General features: G+C 26.4%; 1 protein-coding gene across 1 annotated transcript; it reads right to left on the reverse strand.

Moving 5' to 3' along the window:
* Positions 1-8,315: 8,315 nt before the first annotated feature.
* Positions 8,316-11,836, reverse strand: LOC133789291 (zinc finger protein WIP3). The gene is made up of 2 exons (XM_062227088.1): positions 11,060-11,836; positions 8,316-9,246 (listed from the first exon to the last, which is right to left on the reverse strand). The coding sequence occupies exons 1-2, from the start codon at positions 11,759-11,761 to the stop codon at positions 8,785-8,787; spliced, it is 1,164 nt and encodes a 387-aa protein (XP_062083072.1). The 5' UTR covers positions 11,762-11,836; the 3' UTR covers positions 8,316-8,784.
* Positions 11,837-18,139: the final 6,303 nt, after the last annotated feature.

An 18,139-nucleotide genomic window follows, 5' to 3' on the forward strand; every position in this document is an offset into this window, starting at 1 on the left:
ATTCTGTTAAATATTTAAAATATTCCGTTAAAATTAATAAAATAAATTATTAAAACAAAAAATTTCCGTTATCAATACAATTTTTATATAAAAGATATAGTGGCTTCAAAATTAAATTTTCTTGTTTACACATTTCCATATCATGTTGAATATATATTAACATAATCATCATTATCTTCTTTTTGTTAAAAAAAAAAACAGTTGGCTCCTATACAATAATTATGAATAATTATGGCTCCATTAGAGGACAGAGGTATTCTTTGCTAAAATGGGGTCTCCCCCAAATTTTGAAAAAAGACAAAAAAAAAAAAAAAACGAAATATATATAATATACTATTTTCACAAAAAAAATATTGATTTGCCCCTTAACATATTTTTTTACAATTTATATTTTTGCATATAACCATTAACCTTTAGACGTTGATTTTGAAACCAACGTGTAAATATTTAATCATTGCCTATTAAAAAAAATAGTCACTTATAATTTTGTAGAATAAATTTCAATAATATATATTTGTGTACTAATAGCATCATATATTTTGAGCAAAATATATATAACGAAATTGTGTTAGTGATCTTTTTGTAACTAAAAGACTTTAATTATACATAATATTATAATTATATTTTAACATTTGATATATGGTATACCTATTAATACATTTATTATTAAAACCAATTAAATTATTCACTAGAACCCTTCAAGTAGGATAGATTTATTATATAATAAAGGAAAAATATTATTTTGGTCTTTGTGTTTTGTTAAATAATAATTCAGATACTGTATGTTTACAAAATGGATCAAAATAATACCCTGGACCCGATTTCGGTCAAAATATTTTCAATTATAAGATCAATTATCGAATTGTTAATAATGCGACGGGTTCAAAGAAATTGAGAAAGTGGTCGAGAAGCTGATAATGAAATATTATATTTGAATTTATTTTTTACCTAAATTAAGTATAATAATGTACTATTTTAATCTATTTTATAAATACAAAAATATCAAAATTGTCATTTAACAAAATACAAAAATCGATCTCATATTTAGAAAAAACACAAAAATCAAACTGTTATCTTCCCTGTAATAAAATAAAGAAAAGAAAAAAAGCGTGAAAGGTTAAAAGGTGAAAACATAAATACCTCAAAGAAAAAGATGAAAAAAATATCATCATGCTTGGCTGGATCCACGTAATGCATGGAAATTAAAGATTTTGCTGCATGTGAAAAGGGAAATGTGTTCGAGAGAAAACAAAAAAACAAAAATATATATATAGAAATTAATATATATATATATAAATATAATTAATAATTTAATTCAACTTATAACTTAATTTTGGTGATGAGATTGAGATGAATGAATATGAAAGTAATATTTTTCTATGCTCCCGACAAAGCATGGTGGAGCTCTCTTTATCTTTCCCCACAACTACTAATACTAATATATATATATATATATATATATTTATATTTATATATACTTTTGCCCCATTTAGTCAAGCCTACCTCTAAACCTTTTTCACATTAATTATTATTATCAAGTAAACCCCATTGTATCTTTTATATGTTTTCAAAAAGTCCTTCTTTCATAATTTATTTTCACACAACAATTATTCTCTCGATCTCTCTCTCAAACCTATGCATAATACTAGGTTAGAACAATCAAAAACTTTATCTTGTATAAATTATATGTATACATATCGGTTAACTGTATTATATCGTATTGTATTATATTATAATAAATCATGTTTTATAGCATATTTTTATATAGTAACGTACATATTGCACGTTTGTTTAATTTTATTTATAGAATTTATTAATTATTTTTATTAAATTTATAGAATTTAAGTTTATTGTTAGTTTTTTTTTAAAAAAGCAATTTTTTGTTAATTCACAACAAAATATATTATATGTTTAATATGATATTATTATAAAAAGTGAATTTAAGTTTAATTCAATTTTATTTAAATTATAAAACGTATGATTTTATTATTTTTAAATAATTATCATTGTAAAATATCTAGAAAATATAATATTTTAATTTCTTTGATTATTTATTATTTTAAAATAGTTATCATTGTAATATATCTGAAAAATATCATATTTTAATTTGTTTAATTATTTATTATTTTAAAATAATTATCATTGTAAAATATCTCAAAAATATCATATTTTAATTTTTTTAATTATTTATTTTATTTTATTTAAGTTTAAGTATTTACAAACTACTGTTAAATATAAGAATATTCTGTTAAATATAATAATATTCCGTTAAAGTTAACATTAAAAAAATAAAAAACCGTTAAAACTAAGAATTTCCGTTATCTACACACTTAATATATAAAAAAGATATGTATACCAACAGTATGAATATGTAAAAATATGTTATAAAACACAATTCATTATAATACAATACGACATATCAAACACACTCTATATAGAGATTTAGATAATGTATGTATATAAGATATGTAAATAATTTTAACTAACAAATTTTATTTTTTTTGTTTATATATATGAAATATCATTATGTTGATATATGATTTTATACACTTGATATAGAGATTTAGATAATGTGTAGTTATATGTATATAAGATATATATATTTATATATGAAATATTATAAATCAATGACCGATACCTGAACTAACAAATTTTATGGGCAAGTATGATCAAATGGGTGATACCAGTTGTTTTAACTAACAAATTTTATTTTTTGTTTATATATATATATATATGAAATATCATTATGTTGATATATGATTTTATACATATAATAAATACATCGTATAATTAGTTAATTAGACAATATCCTTTTTACTATAAATATATATATATAAATAAAGTGTCAATTTATAAAGTGGAAATGTAGATGGGGTGAGAAGGATATGTATAATTTAAAGTCCAGAGAAGGGTAGGACGAAAAGTATCTTTCGATTATATATTCGATAATGAATTAATTAATGCTCAATCATTCGATGTATATATATATATATATATATATATATAAATATATAATCTAATCTAGGCTTGTATTATCTCTAGGCTGAATATATGTTAGATCTATTCGGTAGATATTATTTGGCCTCCAAGTTGGACTCTATGCTCATCTCATTTCGTACCTTCTACACCTTTACTTTTGAAAATTTAGCACACACACATCATATATATATATATATGAATTTTTTTTAGGTAGAATTATCACTTTCAGGGTATTTTTTATTATCGGCACTTGGAAAAATTATAATAACTCATTTTTTTATGATAGTGTACATGATACTTATAACAGACATTCTGCCAATAATTGAGAAATTTGAAATAATTTACGGTATCAAAATCAGATTTTGATAGTCACTTACATGCATGTTTGATTTTTTTTTTATACACGTAGAAAATAGACTGTTTGAATTCTGATTTCGTCACTGTAAATTATTCAGAATTTCCCAAAATTTGACAGGATGTCTACTTTAACTATCATGTACGGAGTCATTTAAAAAAATTGATTATAATTCCTGCCCTATACATAAGAAGCTCCCTATATTTAAATAAATATATATATATCCATCTATTTTTACATTCAACTCTTGAACTTTATGAACCTGGTTCATAATGTTTGGTTTATACAAGTTTCAGTATTTTCACTTCCACAATATTCTAATTTTTTTCTTCTTTTCTTAAAGATAATATTCTTAGGAAGTACTTTTTTATATGTGTATATTTATACGTGCACCTTATGTTTTTGTAACCAAGAACCTCAAATAAATATAGAGATATATATAGAATGCCATATTAATTAATTTAATTAATAATTGAAATAATATGTTACGTTAAATATGAATAGAATCATTTAAATAATGTTATTAGGTATTTATTACAAAAAATATTACTTTCAGACACTATAAAATTTGTGACTAAAAAAATACCATTATATACTTATGTTATTACTAAAAAAACCGTGGATAAAAGTATTAATTATAAAACTTATAATTTATTATGATTAAATATGTTGCTAGTGTGCATCAAATTTTAGCATTATATATAATAAGGTGTGACTATAACCATATTATAGTAACAATTTGTGACTAAATATTACTTTTATTTACACAAAAAATGACATTTAGCCACAAAAAATTAATGTTATGAAAAAATTGTCACTAAATGAAAACTTTTTTTTTTTTGGTAGTGATTACTTGTAGTTATATGCAAGAAATTTGTCCATTATTGAGTAAATTTGTAGAGAGGAGATACAGGTTCTACCTTTTAATCTAAGTTGGTTGATAATTTTTTTTTGTAATAAATTTAATGGTCATAATTAATATTTGGGATATTTAAGATAAAAGTTGTGTTAAAATTTACACTTAAGTACCCAATAATTTTTTTATAAAGGAAAAAGTACCTAATTAACATCAATATTTAGTTGAACTATAAGTGCCTATCATTTAATTTTTTGTCAGACTTAGTGACTGTATTTTCATTAGTTCAAATAAAAGTTACACTTAACCACCCAAATTTTTGTTGTTGGGATTTTGTTGTTATTATTATTATTATTATTATTATTATTATTTGTTTTCAAACATCTAAGAAGAATTAATTTTGTGAATGATTTGTGTTGAATCAATTCATCAATAATAGCTTTTATTTTTCTTTCAATCTTGCCTCTAATTTTTATTGGATCTCTGTGTTTGAGTTGGGTTAAATCCACCAAAATTAGGGGAGGAATTTCGACTTGAACATTTAAAATTTTATTTTATTTTTGTTTTATCTTTTATATATATATTGTTGACGCCGTTTTTTGTCAACTTATAAAAGAAGAGCAATTTAAACAAATGTGAGGAAATGAAAAATGCAAACAAGATCTTTTATGTGGTTCAGCAATTAAAATCTGCCTAGTCCACGAGTCTATATTATTAACTCTTTTGGAATTCTTAGGAAGCTTTCAGGAAGCAATTATCCAAGGTTTTCTCTCTAAATCTCAATATTTTGGTCCCCTACAAATGAATTATCCCACTTTATTTATAGAGGGATTTTTTGAATTGCTTCACACATATTTCGGGAAGATGTTCTATAAATCAAATTAAATAATGTCATTAAATGCATTAGTTACTATGTACACGATAATATCCCACAAAATGTGGGATTTAATAACAAATTACATCAGATCCCTTAAACATAGGGAATTTATAACAATAAATACATTCACACACAGCCAACGAGTTTAGACACTAGATCCTTGTGCCTTCGAGACTGTTTGCCTATTACGAGCTTGTCGTCTTGATTCACCTGTGCTCCCAACAAGTAACCATTGACGAAGCCATCCCCTTCGAGCTTATAGCTCTCGAGCTCGAACCCTCTTGTCTGAGGGCAGAAAATAAATCAAGAGGTTTATATAAGTGTTGGACCATTGCTACAGTGAGTTGCGAGCCTAAATTATAAGCTTGGAACACCTTCGAGGTTACATAATGCTCGGGCTCACGAGGCTGTCACTTACAGCGAAACTGTTTCTGACTTGTGGATCACATGATAACTATGCTTATTTCGAGCTTACACCTTACGAGCCTGGATTTCGAGATCAAGATTCTCATTTTTGAAATCTGGGTGTAACATATTTATTAATTAAATTTTTGAATTTTAGTTTGTAAGAATTTTTTTAAGGAAAAGTCATTTTTTTTTAACAAAAATTTATATATTCAAAATTTTGAATGTATCTACGACGAAAGTAATTAAATTGTGTTAAAAGTTGCACTTAAGTACTTAATTTTTTTTAATCAAATACTGTTGTGTCAGTATCTAACAAAAAATTAACGATAGATACTTATGGTGCAACTAAATATTTATGTGTTAGGAATTTTTCTAAAAAAATTAATAATAATGGCCTGGATATGCACTTAGTTTTAGTACAATTTAAATATTTTGGCCACAAATATATTTAATTATTTTAATAAAATATAAACTCTAATACATTGATTGTAGTCTCAGGTATATACTAATTAATTGTAACTTTCAGTATATGAACAAAATAATTTAGTCAATATATCTAGAAAAGCAACATATGTAACCTTAAATTTAGCTAGGTTGATTTCGATCTACAAAAAAGTCTATATATATAGCATGATCTAAAAGTGATGATTATTGAGCTAATTAGCTAGCTAGAGTACGTAATTAGATTTTGAATATTCCAAAACACTTTAAAGTATGCAGTATATAAATCCGTGAGGGCACATATCTATGCCTATGTATAAAAAAAATAAAAATAAAAAATATATATATATATATCAATCAATATAACTTTCATTCATAAAAAAATAAAAATAAAAAGTTGTAAAAATCTATATATATGCATGTATAAGTTTCTACTTTATGATTTTGGCATACAATGATATTAGGAGAATTAGCGGTAAAAGTACTCAATATTTTTAAAAATTTGTGAATTGGTACCTAATTTTTCTTTTGTGGCAAATGTACACAATGTAAAGTTCCATTGGTATCCGTCAGTTAGGTTTGTGTACACACATGTAAGTTTTTCATTGGTTAAACTCATAATTTTTATAAAAAAATTATTTAAATCGATTTTAAAATATAAATAAATGTATTTTAATCAATAAAAATAGTTAGAAAAATAGAAAAAATTATTTAAAAATTAATTTTAGTCATTTTAAAAATCTTAAAATTAAGGATAAATAATTTAATTTTGTTTCTAAAATAAAAACTAAATTAAAAAAACATATTAAAATCATATTTTTAAATAAAAGTAATATAAATTATGTCACATTGTTAAAATTTCTACATACACTGAATCATAATACCATCTTTCCTTTCACTCCATTAACATCCTATCTTGCACAACCCATAAACCCAAACTCACGATCAAACACAAACACAAATCGATCTTATTGCCCCTGAAAAAAAAAACCCAGATCCCGATCTCTGGCTGCCACCCAAGCTTCAGTTCCGACCACTGCCCGGCGTCAACAACGCACAAACCCAAATCCCAACCCCTGGCTGCCACGCAAGCTTCAGTTCCGACCCTTGCTCGGTGCCAACCACACAGAAACCCAAATCCCCCTAGACCAAGCCTCACAAAGAACTCTCCCCAGCCAAGCTGCACAAAGAAGGATAAATGAGGAAGAGAGAGAACAAGATATAATGTTTAGTTTAGGGTTTATTTTGTGTAGGTAACCATTTGATACTATGTGTTTTTGTAAAATATCATTTTGGTATCATTTATTTACAATAATGCTTATTTGGTATCATGTATTTTGAAATCGTACATATTTAGTACCTTGTATATTGAAATTGTACATATTTGGTACCCTAAACTCAAATTTAATCAATACAATTTTACCAATTTAATCAAATTGCTCTCAATTATATGAGTTCTAAATTCAAATTTAATTATCTGATTACATATAATTACGTCTAATGACAGTTTGGTCATATTGATAAAATCTTATTTATCAAATCTGAACTAAGGTACCAAATATGTATGATTTTAAAATATAAGGTACCATATCAACATTACTGAAAAAAATAAGATACTAAAACGATAGTTTACTAAAATATAGAGTATCAAATGAGTCAATTCTCTTTATTTTTTATAAAACTATTTTTTTTTCATTTTGTTTTTTTTGTTTAATCGGATTCTTTTTTACTTTTCATGTGGATATTTTTCTAAAATATTTTATATTTTTCTAACTATTTTTATATTAATTTCTACTTTTTATTTATTAAAATACATTTTTATTCATTTATTTTTATTTTAAAATCAATTTAAATAACTTTTTTATAAAAATTATGAGGTTAACCAATGAGAAGCTGACATGTGTATACACAATCAGTTTTTAACAACCTTAATAGACTGAGTACTGACGGATACTAACCTAACTTGACATTGGGTACATATGCCACACACAAAAAAATTAGGTACTAATTCTTAATTTTTTTAATAAATATTGAATAATTTTACTGCTAATTCCTCTAATGATTATAGTGAGAAAGCAAGTTTAAATTTAAACACACACGCATGCGATCGAAAGAGACTATAATGACACATATTTCGTTTTCGATCCAATTATGTTGGTTGTCTCTAATTAATTTTCTTGATCAACTGCCTCATATTTCAAGATTTTTGAAGAAAAATATATATGTATGATGTAAGTTTACGTCAGGCTTATATATATATATATATAGACTATATTCCCTATTCCATTACAAAGATAATTTAATAATTAATCATGTCAAATAATTGCAAATAATTGATTGATTTAATTAAATAAAGGTATAATTAACATTGTAGAGAGACAGAGATAAAATTAACCAAATGAACTCAAATAAAAAAGATGAAATAAAACTCTTCATCTTGATATATAATATTGTAATTAATAATTAAAGATCACCAGTTGGGCAACATATGAAGCAGATAAATTTTCTCCAATATCTTCATCAACACATACCTTTATTTTTTTGGATGGTGATGAGTGGATTATTGACAAGAAAATTCATATGCTTCATCGACCCTTTAGGTAATCAATCATCAATACTCTTATTCTAACATATAACACCATTAATACTCATCAAACTCTCTCTCTTCTCTTTCTCACTCTCTCTTTCTACACATATAGAGATATAATATTATTGTTCTATATTTATATCATGCATCAAAGCGAGTGTTCAGTATCAAACCCCTCCCTGCCACCTTGCACGAGAATGTTTTGTTACCGAGCACAAGCTTTTTCCAAAGGCATTATGCATGCATGCACGTGAATACGTGCATGCATGCATAGTCTTAAATTAGGCACGAGCGGTGATCATCAAGTCCTCATCCTCAGATCCTGCCGTGACACACTCTTTGTCATCGTGGTCAAAGCCTTCGAGAGAAGGATGAGGGGAATGGCCATTACCGAAAGACCTAATGTGATCCTTGAGAGACCTCTTGTGCTTGAAATCCGAGCCACAGGTGCAGTACCAGAGCTTGCCGCAGTTCTTCTCGTGGGTTCGCCAATCGCCCTTGACGGCGAATGACTTGCCACAGGAGTACTTGCGGCAATGGAAGGGCTTGAGGCCGTGCTTGCGCTTGTAGTGGGTTTGGAGGGTGCGGAAGTCCTTGAGTGGCTTGGCGCGCGGGTGGTTGATGTTGTTCTTGCACCCCTGCGCGCAGCAGTAGCATGGAAGCCTCAGCATTGCTGCTGGCTGTGTTCCTTTGAGTGAGTCTGGCCCTTTTCGATACTCCGATCCATGTCCCCACATATGCATCTGTATTAAAAATATTATTAATCCAAATTAATCAAAACCTTTACTACTACTCATAATCAAGATTCTTATTCAACCCTCACTTTAGAAGTACAAAAAATAGCTAGTTCTTATATATTTTATTGTCTACACTAATCGAACGTCTCTTATAGCTTTGTCTTACATGTAAACATATCATATATATGAGTTAAAATGTAAGAGATTTTGGTTAAATTTTAATTGTTTTTTTAAAAAGAAGATAGTTGAGAATACTAAAACTAACAAAAATAATAAGCCTAACAAAAATATAAGTATTTTCTACATTAATATAAGTGCCCTTAAAATGACCAATCTTTGATTCTCTCTCTCTCTATATATATATATCTGTATATATAAAGGCTATCTTTATTATAACTACATTGTGAATTATATAATTTTTGACATTTTTTTTGTATTAATGTCACGTCCAAGATTTGTATGTAGTAACTTTATATCGATCTGTTTTTAAACTTTGAAAGATTATGGTTGATGATCATTACATTTTAGCGAAGAAGATAGAATGAAACTATCAAGATGAGAAAGGGATTTTATCTTTATGTATATATATATATATATGGGATTTTCAATATATATATATATTATGGACATAATGAAAGGCAAGAGATCAAGAAAGCAGATTCTCAAGATCTTAGGATTTTGAATTTTGTTTCTTTTTTTTTCTTTTCATCAAATTTTGATTTTATTTTAGGGGGTTAAATTTTGATTATCTTTTTTCCTAGGGAGTATAAAAAGGTGTATCTTGATTTATATATCTACTTTATCCAACACTATATATATATATATATATAATTTTGATATTATTCCTAGGGACCTAAATCACTAGCCTCTTTTATAATTGTTGACATTTGTATTCTATAATATTCTTGGATCATCAATAATGCATCACATGATTCTAACATATATATTCTATATTTTTTTTTATATATGATCATGACAAATTCATACATATATTTGAATTCAAACTGATAAAAGAGCAGAAGAGAAAGAGAATACATGCATATAGAAGATATATATATTTATATATCATTATAACTTTTGACAATTTATATAACTTATGGAATAAGATTTAGTTTTACTTATTTAATATTCTATATAGAATTTCATTCATTGAAATATTTAATAATTAATTATAGCCTTTTCCCTACCGTACATATTTATATTCCATATACTATTCTTTCTTCATGCATATACGTACATTTTCTCTCTATGATTTTGTACAAGAGAAATTGAAAGTATTAGAACAGAGAAAAATATATATGAAAGAAAAAACTTTATATTTATATATATATATATATATATATTTGTAAGTATGTAAAATTTGGAGGTTTCTTCCTGAACTACAGTAAGGGAAAAATTAATCATATGCAGAGGATCTAATAATTACAAGTGGCCACTAATAATTCATGGCACAAAAAGATGTTTATCCAATAATAAATGTTTCATATTAGAGGAAAAATGTTTACCAAAGAAGTGAAAAATAAAAGAGGAAACAATTAATAATGACAACTTGAGACAATATAAAACACAAGTATAGATTTTTTTTGGATATTGCCAAGAAATTAATCATGGACATATAGACATTAATTATTTTTATTTATTTTTTCCCCTAATAGTACTTTTTTGTTTGTGACCCAAAAATTATTATAACTTTTTTTTCTGTCTTTTTTTTTTTCAATTTAAGGCTCAAAACATTAATTTTGTGAAGAATTAGAGTAAATTAATTATAGTAAAATAGAAAAATTTGAAAATTAAAACAAATAATGATAATACTACTAACCTGCATATTGTTGTACCTATTGAAGGTCTTATGGCATATAGAGCAAGCAAACTGCATTGGACCAACTAAAATTTGTGCTGGAGTTGGGATCCAAAACCTACTCTCCATATTGAAAGAACATCCATATTCAAAGCTCTTATTATGCTTCTTCATGGCTACTACTACTTCTTCATCTTCATTATTATCATCATCACGATCATCTTCTTCTTTCTCTTCCTTGAGATGATCAACAACCTTGATCTTCTCATCATCGTGGTGCTGCTGGTGATGATCATCCGAAAACTCGGTGGAATCATCACCAGCTGCGATGGCCGCGGTGATGGTTGTGCTGGGCAATCCTATATGCAAAGTGACTTTCTCGAAACCCTCTTCGACTTTCAAAGGCTTTATCTCATCATTATCGAGCCTGCTTAGAAGGGGCAAGCATTGAAGAGAATTAGTAGTAGTATTAGTACTACTAATTTGAGGATTAACATAATAATCTTGATGAGGATAAGTAGTTGAGCTAGAGTATGAGGAAGTAGTGGAAGAAGAATTAGGAGGAGAAGAGGAATGGTAAGATGAGGAAGAAGATGATGAGGAGATTGGCTTGAGCCATTCAATGAAAGTTGGTGTTTGGAAGAAGAAATTGTTGTGTTGTAAATGGTTATTACTATTATTATTAGTATTATTATTAGTAAGATTATTATTCCATAAACCCATCTTCTTTTGAGAGAGTAATTCCCTTGATGAATTCTCTCTTCCGATGGTTCATATCCAGACCTTTTGTGGGAAAGCTTTGCACTTATATTGTTGATTTTATAAAAGGTGGTTTGGTTTGTCTTTTTTGGAACCCCTTTTTTTTATTTTAATAAAAAAAAATTATTTATTTATTTATTTTTCTTTTCTCTTTTTTCTTTTTCTTCTCTTTTGGTCTTTGTTTGGAATTGGAGAGAGAGGTAATGGTGGGGTTATGGAAATTGACACATATTGCTAAAAACAATTGAACAAAGAAAGAGAATCCTAGAATAGTCATGAACTACTGTCCAATATATTGTTAGCTATAGCTAATGGACTTATTTTTTTTTTCTTTTGATGATGATATTAGGGAATTTGACCCAACATGTATAAAATAGTACTACTCGTTTTCTCAAATTTAAAAAAATAAATAAATAAATAAAATTAATAAACTTGTACAAAATATGGGGAAGAGAAATCTAGAGAGGGAGACTATTGAAAGTTTGGTCAATACCTAAAAGAATAGGAAAACATTAAAATAGAGAAACAAAAAGTAAAATTGATCGTACATATATATATAAATAAATATAAATTTATATATTTATTAACCCTTAAAGGGGTTGTTGATTGATGTAAAAAATACGCGTAATACAGTTTAACTTCCATTAACATTTTTATTATATTATTTTGTATGTATATATATATATATATAAGTTTTTTTTAAAATAATTTTCTTTTTCAACATAAGCTGCGGAAAAATATTAGATTTTCTTAGTGGGATATATAATAAATACGAAGACTACTATATCATAGCGTCTCTTTATAAAATAATTTCAACCCTATATGAACATAAAAAGCGTCTTCGGTATTAGCATTATTTTTGTTTTTATTGTAGGAGCATTTTTTATTTTTGAAATTTTGAGAAATTATAATCTAATTTTTTTTTTGTATGATTGTGTACTTGATAGTTATAGTAAACATCCTATTAATATTTTGGAAATTCCGAATAATTTACAGTGCCGAATTCAGAGTTCAAATAATCTGTTTTGTCCACGCGTATAAAAAAAATCAGGCACTCGTGCAAGTGACTATTTGAATTTTGATTTCGACACGGTAAATTATTCGAAATTTCCAAAAATTAGTGAGATGTCTTTTATAACTATCATGGATGTCATCATATAAAAAAAATTGAGTTATAATTTCTCCAAGTGCCGAAAATAGAAAATGTCCCTACGGTAGGGGCAAAAATGATGCCCCTACCTAAGAGAATTTCTATAAACATATAGAAATATAATATATATATATATTCCTTGAAAAGGGGAAGACTAGTATATTTCTCGTGTTTTTGGCACATGGATAGTCATAATCTAAATTTTTTTAATATGACTGTGTACACTTTAGTTATAGACACCCTACTAGTTTTTGTGAAATTCTGAATATTTACAGTGTTAAAAAAATGTTCAAATATTATATATGTTGCACTCGTGTCTATTTTTTTATATATGCGTGTACAGAGAATGTTTAAACTCTGATTTCAGTACTGTAAATTATTCGGAATTTCTTGAAAATTACTGGAGGGATGCTTACTATAACTACAATTTACACAATCATAAAAAATTGGGATTATAACGAACTAAATGTCAAAAATACTAGGAGGTATACCGGTACTCATAACTGACCTATTCACCTACCTATTAAATAATATAAGGTGCATCTCCCCACCCCCACCCCCCACCCCCCAAAAAAAATAAATAAATAAAAATAAACGGTGTACAGATGCACCCCATTCGTATTTTTTGTACTTAAATAATTATAATCTAAATTTTTTTATAACAGTATACATTGTAGTTATTTAAGACATCCTATAATATTTTTAAAAATTCAATATAATTTATAATGTTGAAAATATGGTTCAAACATTATATTACATGCATGTTTGTTTTGTTACTACGTACTTGTCAGAAACATGATGCTTATATTTTATTTTTGACATTATAAATTATTATAAAAAATTTTAAAAATTTGTCAAATTTTTTAAATAACTATAATGTACATTATCATATAAAAAAAATTCCAGTTATAATTATCCAAATGTCATGACACAAAGGAGGTGCACAAATACACTTATTTTTAGAAGGTGCTTTCCCATTAACATAAGTAAATGAGATTTTGTTTGCCGTAGGTTTTCACTTTTGTAAAAACAAGATTATTTGTTTGTACAGTTAAAATATTTAGAACGATCCTTCGTACCAAACTGATGATATTGAAAAGGTACTAATAATAACAATAAAATTAAATTAATAATAATCACAAAACAACTGTCAATTCGTTCCGAAACCTTTTTTTTTAATCCATATATCATCAAACCAATATTTTTATTTTATATTTATATATAATTATAGTATTCCATAACACAAATAACTATGACAAAATTCCTTAAAATTAATTAATTAATTACTAAAAAACCTTCATCAACTAAATGATTTACCCAAAATAGGTAGAATCAATTCTACCTAAATTAATTAGTGAAAAAATTATTTAATTAGTCACATATAGTTGTAATAAATTCTCCTTCAATATCAATAACATTACAACGCACTACAACATTTAATGACATTAGCCGCAGTAAGCTCCGCCGCTATTAAGCTGCCCCTTTGTCGTTATTAACAATTACCGACAGGGATCCATTGCCACTTCCTTGCCGGTAATAAGAGTTATTAGCGGCGGACTGATATCCCATCGCTACTAATATATTATTTGCGGCGGGTAGTAGCAGCGGAGCCCGCCGCTAATGTATGTGTCATAACCAATTAATCAAATTAATTAGCAGTGGTTATTAGCTGCAGGGTCCACCACTAATAAATTTTTAAAATTTTAATTTTTTATTATACTTTTAATATTAATTTAAAATAAATTAATATTCATTAAATTTAAATATTTTTAATATTAATTATCAAAACTTCATTAACAACAAAAGCATCAATTTACAAGCCATTAACAAAAAATAAAAAATAAAACTTTATACAATCAACCAAACTTCCTTTACAAATTTTTATAAACTTAGCTACAAAAATTTAGAACAAAATTATAATAATGTTGAGACCCGATTTGTCTAAGCAGTCACCACCACCACTACAAAAATTCATAACAAAATTACAATAATGTTATTTGAAGAACCACCACCACCACCAATAACCTCCTGCAAAACAAAACCCAAGCAGAGGCAAAAAAAAATGTTAACAATACTAAAACTATCAAGAACATGATTTAAAAAAAAAAAAACAGAAAAATAGCACCCCCAGCCTCATCACCCAACCCTGAGCCTCATCATCCAAACCCCCGAGCCCCTTCACCCAACCCAACCCCGAGCCCATCACCCGAACGCTCGAGCCCTATCACCCAACCCCAACCCCGAACCCCCTGTCCTCATAGCCCAGACCCAAACCCCCTGAGCCCCATGACTCCCCGACCTCACAATACAAAAAGAGAGAGAAAGAGAGATTAAGAGAGACGTACCCAGAGTCCTAAGCCCCTGTTGTAAGTCCCGAGCCCTCACCAAGACGTACACCGGATGAGTCTCGTTTACGTTAGTTCAGAGAAGAGAAGCTGCAAAAACGTATTTCAGAAAAGAGAAAAAAATAGAGGCGGACCAAATGAGGGGTTGTGCAAAATCTTTTCCATATACATAAGTATTAGCAGCGGGACCCGCCACTATTATTATTCTCCCGCCGCTACTAATTAATACTATTAGCGTTGAATAGTCCACCTCTAATAATATTAATTATCCGCCACTAATAATTCTAAATAACAAAGCCCGGGTATTTACTCTTAAGCATTAGCGGCGGACATTCCACCTCTAATAATTATAGCTATGCCGCTAATAATATTTCATACATATATTTTTTAATTTAAATATTATTAGCGGCGGACCCCCTAGTACGCCGCTAATAACCTTAACATTGCAGGTGGATTCAACCCGCGCTCTAATATTAATTTTTCTTGTAGTGAGGTTTGAAATTTAGACAAAAACTATATTTAAAAATGCAAATAGTTGTGTTTATCTTCATTTAATTTCCTCATTGTATTATAATAACAGTATAGTCTAACACCGTTATTACAGAATTATTTAAAAATATAATAGAAAAATACAAAAATCTCTTATTCTTCTATTTTTTTTAGGTAAACCTCCTAAATTCAATTTGCTTTTCTTTACTATTTTTAATGATTTACCTAGAAATATGTTTGCTCATGTGTACTCAACATCGGTTAGAATATTACCTGATAAATTAGGGTTTAGGATAGGGTATTACCTAATAAATTAAGGTTTATGGTAGGATGAGAGTACAAAAATATGTACTTGATGCGAGTATAAGGTAGGGTACGGGTATAAGTGTACCCAACCCTATTATCTTACTTGATTATATATGTATATTTACTTATACTTATTTGCATGTATATATAAATGTATATGAATATATTTGAAATTTAAATATATTTTTAAGATCTAAAAAATAAATTGTATAAGGTAAATTAAAAAAACATATACAAATATTATTATATATTATAAATATAAATATATGTCATATAATATATATTATAAATAATTAATATACATTTTGAATTATAATTTATACACTAAAAATTAAATGCTTAATCTAAATTTATAAAATTAATTAATATATATTATGTAAATATTCTAAATAGGGTTTATACTTTTTTGTACCATGTGTTTTGTCCTATTACCTGTTTGGACTATGTGTTTTGACAAATTCATTTTTGGACCCTGTGTTTTGTAAAATAGTTCAAATAGACCCATAAACTCAATTTTGATGATGATAAATTGAATATAACAACACAGTTCTTAAGCAAAATAATTTTGTTTTTGTTTTAAATTGTTAGTTTGGTAAATTATTTGTAATTTTAGTTCAGAAAACTTTGAGTAAGGTCATAGAATAGGCCTCCCCTACTCATACCATAGCTATTTGTTGTCATCCCCTACTAATTAATCAAACTATAACTTTTTTTTCAATATATAATAGAATGAATTATAGTTTTATAGTATATATAAATATTTATATCAATAATATTTACATATATGACATCTAAACACAACAATGACATATATATTTACATGGCTACATGACATATATATAAATTACAATAATATTTTAAAAAATTAAATAATAGAATAAAACAATAATAGAAAAAGTCATAGTGTGGAGTAGTACTATACATGCATCAACTATTTTTAGTTTCTAATGTAACTCGCAATGTCATTTTTAGTGAAATTGATGAAGAAAAAGAGCTCCCATCACTTGATAAAACATAAATTATTATACAAATTTATAAGATAAAAAAATGATGTGTATGTCTTTATTATTTTTAAATAAATATGATTTAATTATTTAAATTATCATAAAATATCTTAAAAATAGCTTATTTTAATTAATATATTTATTTATTTTTGTTTAAGTTTATGTTTGTTCTAGTAGTGACAACAAAAGATTATATATTATATGTTTAATATAATATTAATATTATAGATGGATTTTAAATTATTTAAATTTGTTGCTAGTTTTTTTTTTTTAAAGAAGTTTGTTATTAGTTGATAGTAGATCATATTATGTTATATGTTTAATATGATATTATTCTAATATGTAAAATTTAAGTTTAAGTTTAATTAAATTTTATTTAAGTTATAAAACATATGATTTTATTATTTTTAAATAACTCTCATTGTAAAATATCTCAAAAATATCCTATTTTAATTTGTTTAATTATTTATTTTATTTAATTTAAGTTTAAATCATGTTTATAATGTAATGTTAAATATAAGAATATTATGTTAAATATAAGAATATTCTGTTAAAGTTAACGGAAAAAAATAAAAACTGTTAAAACCAAAAATTTTCGTTATCTATACACTTTTTATATAGAAGAGATATAAACATTTATTATTAGAATATATTTTTAAAATTGAAAATCATGATTTCATTGTTGCTTTTATTTTTGTATTTTATTGTATTGTATTTATTCCACTACTTGCTTCCTTTGTACCACTTTTTCTCTGCATTATTTTTAATATTTGTTGGCTCCACAAAATATATATAAATATATATATCATAGACCTAGTGTTCATTGTTTAATAAGATATATTTTAAGGAGAAAAGAACAGCAAAAGAATTACCTAAATATATGGTCAAAAGTTTAATCATATTATACTTAAGTTAAGTTTCATCCAAATTAAATGACAAAAGAGATATATTTTCTGTTCCTAACTTATTAGAAATTTTAATCATATTATACTTAAGTTAAGTTTCATCCAAATTAAATGACAAAAGTTGTATTAATAACAACTTTGAT

Source organism: Humulus lupulus, chromosome 7 (genome assembly GCF_963169125.1).
Source record: "Humulus lupulus chromosome 7, drHumLupu1.1, whole genome shotgun sequence".
Taxonomy (NCBI): domain Eukaryota; kingdom Viridiplantae; phylum Streptophyta; class Magnoliopsida; order Rosales; family Cannabaceae; genus Humulus; species Humulus lupulus.